This window comes from Sinocyclocheilus grahami, unplaced genomic scaffold (assembly GCF_001515645.1).
Source record: "Sinocyclocheilus grahami isolate Dianchi unplaced genomic scaffold, SAMN03320097.WGS_v1.1 scaffold832.1, whole genome shotgun sequence".
Taxonomy (NCBI): domain Eukaryota; kingdom Metazoa; phylum Chordata; class Actinopteri; order Cypriniformes; family Cyprinidae; genus Sinocyclocheilus; species Sinocyclocheilus grahami.
Genome location: NW_015506011.1, coordinates 178,959 through 188,958, shown reverse-complemented (window position 1 = coordinate 188,958; position 10,000 = coordinate 178,959). Strand labels below are relative to the sequence as shown.

General features: G+C 37.5%; 1 protein-coding gene across 2 annotated transcripts in view; it reads right to left on the bottom strand.

Moving 5' to 3' along the window:
- Positions 1-10,000, bottom strand: part of LOC107562677 (canalicular multispecific organic anion transporter 2-like) — a 44,076-nt gene that overhangs the window by 20,419 nt on the left and 13,657 nt on the right. For both annotated transcript variants that reach the window (XM_016247364.1, XM_016247365.1), the window contains exons 2-9: positions 8,839-9,015; positions 8,625-8,750; positions 7,837-7,977; positions 6,421-6,537; positions 5,130-5,191; positions 4,313-4,444; positions 3,009-3,242; positions 1,493-1,670 (exon numbers count right to left, since the gene is read on the bottom strand). In XM_016247364.1, the coding sequence (XP_016102850.1) occupies positions 1,493-1,670; positions 3,009-3,242; positions 4,313-4,444; positions 5,130-5,191; positions 6,421-6,537; positions 7,837-7,977; positions 8,625-8,750; positions 8,839-9,015 (1,167 nt within the window). The remainder of the gene's footprint in view (positions 1-1,492; positions 1,671-3,008; positions 3,243-4,312; positions 4,445-5,129; positions 5,192-6,420; positions 6,538-7,836; positions 7,978-8,624; positions 8,751-8,838; positions 9,016-10,000) is intronic.

The window sequence follows — 10,000 nt, the reverse complement described above, 5'->3', positions numbered from 1 at the left end:
GATCAATTAACCGATATTTTGAACCGATATATATATGTCTGCTGTAAAAATGAATATTAATGCCAAAGTTAAGAAAAACAAAGGCTCTGACAAAAACTTTATTTTTAAATTCTGTTAAATTATTTGATCAGCATATCGGTTTTGAAAATGCCGATAACCATAAAAAAAAGCTTAATATCAGTGCCGATAATCGGTCGACACTCTAAATGAGAGGTCTTTCGCAATACTCACAACATCTTTCTCACAACACGTGCAAGAAGATTTAATATTTATATTGTAAAAGTAACTCGGATGGTCACAGATATGTAGTCATAACAGGAATAACACGTTCAAGTGCAACTATCTGTTGATATAAGCTTGAGTATAAGAGTTTAGAGTTTTCCTTGAAGCTGAATGCAGTTTCTCTGACATACCGTATGAACTAAACTACATTTATAATAATAATAAACAGTCAAACCTGTAATACTAGAGCATGGAAAGGTCATTTCAGTTTCTAGTGCAATAAACTTAAAAAAAAGTGATTCCTCATTATTTAACCCCTTAACTTGCTTTAGAAAATATGGTTCAACCAAAAAATAAAATAAAATGTAGTCATCATTTACTCATGTGCCGCAGAATAAAAAAAATAAACAAAGGTAAATAAAAAAGGCTCAGATTTTTGACTTTTTTCCTGCCATTCTGAGTTTATATCTGTCAATTCAATTTTTTTCCACCATTTAATAAAAAAATAAAACTGCTAATTCTACTTTTATCTCACAATTCAGATTTTTTTTCTTGCAATTCTGCGTTTATATATATTTCTGAAATGCAAGGGGAAAACTCTGAATTGTGAGATAAAAAGACACAATTAGCTTTATAATTTCTTTATTCTATTTTATTTTTTATCCTGTGGTGGAAAAAAGCTTCCATAGGTTCCAACCCTGTATGCAATATTTGCGTGTACTATGCATTTCTTTCCTCTGCTTAACTCAAAAGACGTTTTGAAAGAATGATATACTATTGTAGTCGTTCTTAATATTTTGAACTTTCCCTTTAACTATTTCACTATTTTCACTTTAATTTGAGGTAAAGCTTTAGTAATGTTGGTGCGCTTTTGTCATGTGATTTATTTTCAAAATATGTCTCTGTAGTTTTTATTAATTTTTATTTATTAATTTATAATCCGTGAACTCTCTTCTCATTATTTACCCCATAACATGCTTAAAAAAATATGGTTCCCCCAAAACGGTGCGCATTATTTATACGCATTATGCATTTCTTTCTTCTGTGCAACACAAAAGAAGGTAGTTTGAAGAATGAGGAGCCCACTGTGGCCAAAAAAGATTCAAAATATCTTCTTTTATGGTCCAAAAAAGACAAAAAGAAAGGTTTGCAAGTAAAGTAAGTGGTGTTCGGTCACCATTAACCAGCATAAACCAGTCTTGACAGAACATGGATTTGTGCTGGTCTGAGTGAGTCTTTCTGTGCAGAGAGACTCGTGACCAGCCTGTACCTTCCTGTAAATGGCTCCGACGATTCCTGAGCGCAGCCTCATGCCCGTGACAAAGCAGTACTGAAAGTGCTGATGTAAGATGAGGGTCTGTAAGAGGGAAGCGCTGAACATCAGGAACGCCAGCGAGTAACCCCACCACGACGGGGCCTGCGGCTGCTTGGTGAAGGCAATCAACATCCTGACAACGAGAGCAGAATCCCTTTAAAACCACACCTCTGTGCATGAGCACGATTTGTGTTCTGTTGCTGAAATACGTCTCTTCTGCTCAGCAAGGCTGCATTTCTTTGATCAAAAATACAGTAAAAAATGTTCTAAGTGAATCTCTGTTAAACTGTAATGTATTTCTGTGATGCGCAGCTGTATTTTCAGCATCATTACTCCAGTCTTCAGTGTCACATGATCTTCAGAAATCAGTATAATATGCTGATCTGCTGCTCAAGAAACAAGATTATTATTATCAATATTAAAATTTTTGTCAAAACAAATAAAGAAAAATAAGAATAAATGATTTTTTCCCATGTTAAATTGATCAAAAGTGACAGTAAAGACATTTACAATGTAACAAAGGATTTCTGTTTCAGATAAATGCTGTTCTTCTGAACTTTCTGTGCATCTGTGAATCCTGAAAAATAAAATGCATCACAGTTTCCACAGAAATATTGTGCAGCACGACTGTTTTCAACATTGATAATAATCAGAAATGTTTCTAATAATCAGCATATTACACTGATTTCTGAAGATCATGTGACACTGAAGACTGGAGGAATGATGCTGAAAATACAGCTGCGCATCACAGAAATACATTACAGTTTAACACATATTCATATAGAACACAGCTGTTTTACATTAGAGTAATATTTCAGAATGTTTACTATATTTTCTGCCAAACAAATGCAGCCTTGCTGAGCAGAAGAGACTTGTTTCAAAAACATTAAACAATCTTAATTATTTCAAACTTTTGACTTGTGATTCAAAACGGTAAAAATGTCTATAGAGAAGCATATTTGCATTCTGTTTGCATTGTAAAGCATGAGCACAGAGTGTGAAAAGCATACAAAACATCATGCAAACGATTCTGCAGGGTTCTACGCAAAACAGTGCTATAAAAGATCATTTTTACACCGCTTTCCAGCTAATCAGCGCATTTCATGTTTGCTCTTCCTGTTACAAGCAAACGAAATAAACCCCCGCGGGTAATAAAACCCAGGTCCAGGTTAAAGGAACAGAGCAGCTATTGTGTTGTTCGTTATCAGACTGCAAACAATTACAGCTGTTCATACAGACTGACTAAATCAATCCCTTTAATATTTTAATTATGGCTTTAATGAAAACAGAAGCTCATCACAGCCCTGTGAACATCTGCTGTAAATAACCAGTACAGAAGAGTGACTAAACCTCACTTACTGGCAGCTTTATCAAGTCTCGTATGATATCACTACCTTCCCATCATAAAACCATAACTAATTATGACTCTAGAGTTCCTCTTTGGCTGGGAATGAAGCAGCGGTGACTTCACCTGAGCAGCTGAGGGTTCACGAAGGTAATGAGATCCTGCAGTAGTTTGAAAGCCGAGCCGATGAGGAAGTAGGGTCCGAAGGCCCTGAGAAGGGCCCTCAGGAACGAGGGCTGCCGCGCCTCCTTCCGTTTGGACAGCAGAACCTCCTCCTCCTCCGGACTGACGCTCACGTGGTTGGGTTCAGCACCCGGGCCTGCCTTCCTGAACGCGGCCTGCTCCTTCACGCTCTGCTCGCTGCACAGAAAAACAAGAGCGGCTCTTCTAGTAGCAGCAGCAATGTCAAGGTCGATTCCCAGTCAGTGCATGAAATGAATATATGTGCAGCTGAATGCAGTGAAAGTATCTGTCAAATGCATGAATGTAAATGCATTAGGTTTGGGGAAGAAAGAAAAAAAACGCTTCTGAGAGCAAAGCTGAACCTGGACTCACATGTGTCATTCTGCACCAAAAACAACTGCAAAGATAAACATTTTTTACATGGCTTGTGCTTGCTCATGCAAAGTACCCTAACAACCACGCATATCACCCTAGCAACTGCTTAGTAACAACTATACCGTTAAATATATTCATCATGAATGACTGTATTACAAGCTATCAATAATAAGAACAGAAGCTCATCACAGTCCTGTGAACATTTAAAGAATACACAACACAAAATTTCACTGAAAAATAAATACAAGATTTCATAGGGCCCTATTATGGTAAAAACTGTATTAAATAAAGTTGTTTTTATGAATTCAATTAATTATGCATGCTGTTTGGTTAGTACAATTTAATGACACCATTCAAATGGAATCCCGAAAAATTAAAACAGAAAACACAGAATTTGCTAAATAAAATTAAAAAAATTATAGTGGCCTAAAAATGCATTTTTTGTTAAACCTTTAATAAACAGATGTTAAATTATATAAGTTTCATTATTTAAATTAATTAGATGTGCTTTTTGATGATTAAAATTTTGTTAAAGCTGCTAAATTAGTCCAGAAAAATGTAAATGTAATATATTTTATAAGATATATATATATATATATATATATATATATTTTTTTTTTTTTTTTTTTTTTTTTTTATTAAAATGTCAAAAATAAAATTTAATTTAACCACTAAAACAAAAAACAAAGGACGTCAGAAAAAAAAAACAGATTTCATAGGGCCCTATTCGACTAAATAAAGAAAGAAAGAAATAGAGAAAAACCTGGAGCATGTTACTCACATTAATGTAAACAAGGCACTGGACTTAGGCAGACAGTTATTGTACAATCCTTGGACTGAATGACTGAATCATAATCTGTCTGAATTCATACCTCTGCGCTTTGGATTTCTCCACCTCCCATTCATTGAGCAGATTGGGAACCACCAGCTCTGAACTGTCATGCTTGTTCAGCGACCACAGATCTTTATTCTCTAGAGGAGATTTATAGCCTTTGATCGCCATACTGTAGAACAGAATCACATATCTGTCTCAGAAACAACACTAATGTTGGCATTGTGCTTTTGATTTTTGTTGTTTATGTTGAATTAAAGGGACGGTTCACTCAAAAATGATCATTGAGTTATCATTTACTCAGCCTCATGTCGTTCCAAACCTGTATGACTGTCTGTCCTCTACAGAACACAAATAAGCAGATATTTTGATCTCTAAATCTCTAAAAATATCTTCTTTTATGTCTCAGAGAAGGACGACGGTGACAGAGGTTTGGAAAGATACTGTATGAGAGCAAGTCCATTTTTTGGTGAACTATCCCTTTAAATCTTCCACTGTGGCTTGAGAAAATATGTGCATTAATTTAAACCCCAATATTCAATAAGACATCTAGTAACTGGGAACATTTGGCATACATTTGTTTCTGATGGCACAAAGCAATATAAACGTAACATTGGTTTGAAATGTTTCTAAAAAAGTATACATTTTCTTGTTGTGATTACAACAATTTATTTAAAGGTTACAAAAAGTTTCTTACACCATTTAAGTACAAATAATACATCATAAGGACATTCTGAGAATTTTGATCTAAGAACGTTTTCTTTCAGCGTTATGAGAACATAAATCAAATGGTTAGTGTTAGTGTAAGTCGTGAGGACGAGAAACAGCCACTGTTAGTACTTCTTTACATTACTCACCGAGTAAACCACCAAAAGGTCATTTTGGAGAGGAATCCAGCAGTCGTTTCTGGACATACATTCTGAAAATCCAATGAAAACACCACAGGCACTTTAGTTTGCTGCTCTGACCTTTCCATGACCTTTCTAACGTTCAAAGAATTCAATCATCCACAGTTTGTGGCACTAAATCATTCTTTTATTCAATCTTGTATTATGAAAGCATGATGGTTACTGCTGGTCCTTGTATTGCATTTTGTCATTTTCACGGCCTTTGAGTAGATAAAACACACACACACACACACACACACACACACTCACTCACACACTCACTCACACACCACACACACACTCACACACACACACACACGCACACACGCAGACACGCTCACACTCACTCACACACTCGCACACACTCGCACACACACACACACACACACACGCACACACTCACGCGCACACACACTCACGCACGCACACTCACACACTCACACTCACACACTCACTCACACACTCACGCACACACACACTCACTCACTCACGCGCACACACGCACACTCACGCGCACACACGTACACGCACACTCACTCACTCACACACTCACTCACACACTCACGCACGCATTCACACTCACTCACATTCACACACTCACACACACACACACACACACTCACGCACACACATTCACACTCACACACTCACTCACACACACACACACACACAGACACACACAGACACACACAGACACACACAGACACACACAGACACACACAGACACACACAGACACACACAGACACACACAGACACACACAGACACACACAGACACACACAGACACACACAGACACACACAGACACACACAGACACACACAGACACACACAGACACACACAGACACACACAGACACACACAGACACACACAGACACACACAGACACACACAGACACACACAGACACACACAGACACACACAGACACACACAGACACACACAGACACACACAGACACACACAGACACACACAGACACACACAGACACACACAGACACACACAGACACACACAGACACACACAGACACACACAGACACACACAGACACACACAGACACACACAGACACACACAGACACACACAGACACACACAGACACACACAGACACACACAGACACACACAGACACACACAGACACACACAGACACACACAGACACACACAGACACACACAGACACACACAGACACACACAGACACACACAGACACACACAGACACACACACACACACACACACACACACACACACACACGCAGACTTACAGGATCTGTGACCACGCTGGAGAAGAGAGGAGGCTTTTCATTGAAGCAGGACAGGATGAGTTGAAGCAGGGTGAGGCCGAAGTAAATGTAGAACATCGTGAACCTCAGCTTGTCATTCTGAAAACAGAGAAAGCTGCTTTATCAAGTAATCGCAACATCTCTACACACCACATCACAAACGCCCCCAGCCCTGCTCTTTATGAGCTCACAGATCTGAGATATCTAGTTTTTATTTGATTTCACTATGTGAGACTAAGCCTGTTCACGTCAGACATTCACCCCAAACCCACGCCATCGGTCACGCTGTTTGTCAGGATGGAATAGGGTCAGAAAGTTTACATGTTTGAGGAAATCAACTGACAAAGAGCTCACTTTTAGATGTGCATCCTCATTAAACATACAGCTTAACACTGAAAAATGACATCCATTAACTAATTAATCTTTATAACCAAAACATACAAAAAATTTGACATTTTTTTTATTTTTAAATATATCTGAACAATATAATGCACAACACTCAAACAATACTAGAAGTATTAAAATAAGTCTGAAAAAATGCATAATGCACAACATGCACAAATAATATTAATATTTAGAAATTAATATATCATTAAAACATTAAATGCAAACATGCACAAACAATGATGATATTATTAAATTAATATATTTAAAAAATGTAAATGCCCAATATGCATAAACAATATTAATATCATTAAATTAATATATCTGAAAAATGCATAATGCACAACATGCACAAACTAAATTAATATCAATAACGTATCTGAAAATGGAAATGCAACACATGCACAAACAATATTACACTGTTAAATTAATATATCTGAAAAATGCATAATGCACAACATGCAGAAACAATATTAATATTACCATACATTTTTATACATAATATTTGAGCGTTCCTGTAGAGAGCATGGCATCTCATGGGTTCAATTTCCAGTGAATGCATGAAGTGAATAAATATAATTAAATGTAATGCAATTCACTTTGTAAAAAAGCGTCTGTCAAATGCATTAAAATGATTTTTCAAAATTCAAAATCAGATGGCATTTGTCTTATCCAGGAGCGAGAATCAGACTTATTTGACTTGGAAAACCAGCGGCAGCTTTGAGCTATGTTTGTTGCTCTGTGAGTTAGAGAAGCTGTCTTGAAGCAGGTTTTAGGAACAACAGCAGCTCTATTCTCTCTAAACAGTCATGGCCTTAACTGAACTCCTTCAGAGCCGAGAAAACGCTCAACATGTCAAAAGGTGCATGTGAGAAATAAAACAGGAGGGAAAAGTGCAGAAAGGGGAGAGAGTCACACATTACTGAGAGATGACTGTGCTGGCAGAGCATGTACGTGGTTAGACTGAAATTAACTACTTCATACTAAAACATTTCTTCAAACCAACACACTGACCTCTGCCTGACTGGCATTCATGATTTTGGAACGGAAAGGCATGATGGCACACAAAACTGAGATCGTCCAAAATATGAAGAGCACACCGGATGACTGCACTCCTTTCAGCCTCTCAAACTGGATCAGGAACGTGGCTAACAACTAGAAGAGAGCAAAGACAGCCAGAGCTCATCCACTGTGGTTCTGAGAATAAATATCTGACTTTTAGATAGTTCACACATTATAAATGGAGACATACAGTATCATATATTTTATTAGGCTATTTAATTGTTGCAAATTACATGACAAAAACTGTAGTTAGTAACGTAATCCATTACATTACACATTTTAAGAAATATAATTAGACTACTTTTTGATTACTTGTGACCTAACTCATTTATCACATAGATTTTTTGGAAGACAAAAGCTTTCCAAAGACAAAGGCTTGTTTTAATAATACACTCACACACACACACACACACTCACTCACACACACATCTGTATATATGTGTGTGTGTGTGTATGTGTGTGTGTGTATAGTATATATTAAGCAGTCAGTTTTTTACCGCTGTGCTTTTATAGAAGTGAACAACAGCGCCTGACCTGCTCAGATTCATAAAACTATTCATGTGCCCCGTGTTCATGCTGTTGATGTGTTGATCTGCTGTTAGACATTCGTGCAAGTTATGAGAACGAGACATTGTTCAGTGAAGGCTTTTCAGACTGGAGAGGAAGTTTTGAGATTTGTACATTGCAACTGATGTTAAGATCTGACACAGCCGACATATTCAGCTGCCGTTCTCACTCACCATCGTCATGCCAAGTACTAGAGGAGTAACGAAATATACTGGGGGTTTCAACTGATTCTGGCTCATCTCATGAAATGAAGAAAACAGGTCTGTCCAGCATACGATCCACAAGATCAAGCCGAGAACCTGCACACACACACACACACACATATAATGAATCATTACAACAAGATAACAGAGAACCGAACATACACAAGTGCTTGACATCTCCCACCGTTTTGATTCTGTTCAGTATAGACATCATGATGTAGCCTCTGTTGTTCCTCTTGAGGTAGAAGATGTAGAAAGGAGACGTCAGCCAGAGGAAGATGCAGGGAGCCCATGGCAGGACAGACAGCTGAAAGCATGCTGGGAGATCCGGCAGGTCTGTGTGCTTCGTGAAATTAGAGTCCTGCGAGAACAAAAGCACCAACATGAATTCAGACTCATGCTTCCCGAACTACAAGACTGCACAAAGCACAGCGATCAGATGCACTGACTCTTAAGACGCGGAACTAAATACTGTACCTTAGTTAAGAAATTGAAATATTTTCACATTGAAATGAATCATAGAAGATCACCTGGATGTTCTTTGTTTGTTTCAATTGCATTTTTTCAAAATGATGATTCAAAAAATGATTAATTGCATTAGAACTCACAATATAAACTGAAATATGAATACGCATGAATATTTTTCAAAATGAAGATAAAAATTATTAATTACATTATAATTCACAATATATTAAGAAATATGAATATATATGAATATTTTACAAAATTATGATACAAAATTATAAATTACATTAGAACTCACAATATATTTAAACATATGAATATGCATGAATATTTTAGTTAGTAACGTAATCCATTACATTACACATTTTAGGAAATATAATTAGACTACTTTTTGATTACTTGTGACCTAACTCATTTATCACATTGATTTTTTGGAAGACAAAAGCTTTCCAAAGACAAAGGCTTGTTTTAATAATACACTCACACACACACACTCTCTCTCTCACACACACACACTCTCTCTCTCACACACACACACTCTCTCTCTCACACACACACACTCTCTCTCTCACACACACACACTCTCTCTCTCACACACACACACTCTCTCTCTCACACACACACACTCTCTCTCTCACACACACACACTCTCTCTCTCACACACACACACTCTCTCTCTCACACACACACACTCTCTCTCTCACACACACACACTCTCTCTCTCACACACACACACTCTCTCTCTCACACACACACACTCTCTCTCTCACACACACACACTCTCTCTCTCACACACACACACTCTCTCTCTCACACACACACACTCTCTCTCTCACACACACACACTCTCTCTCTCACACACACACACTCTCTCTCTCACA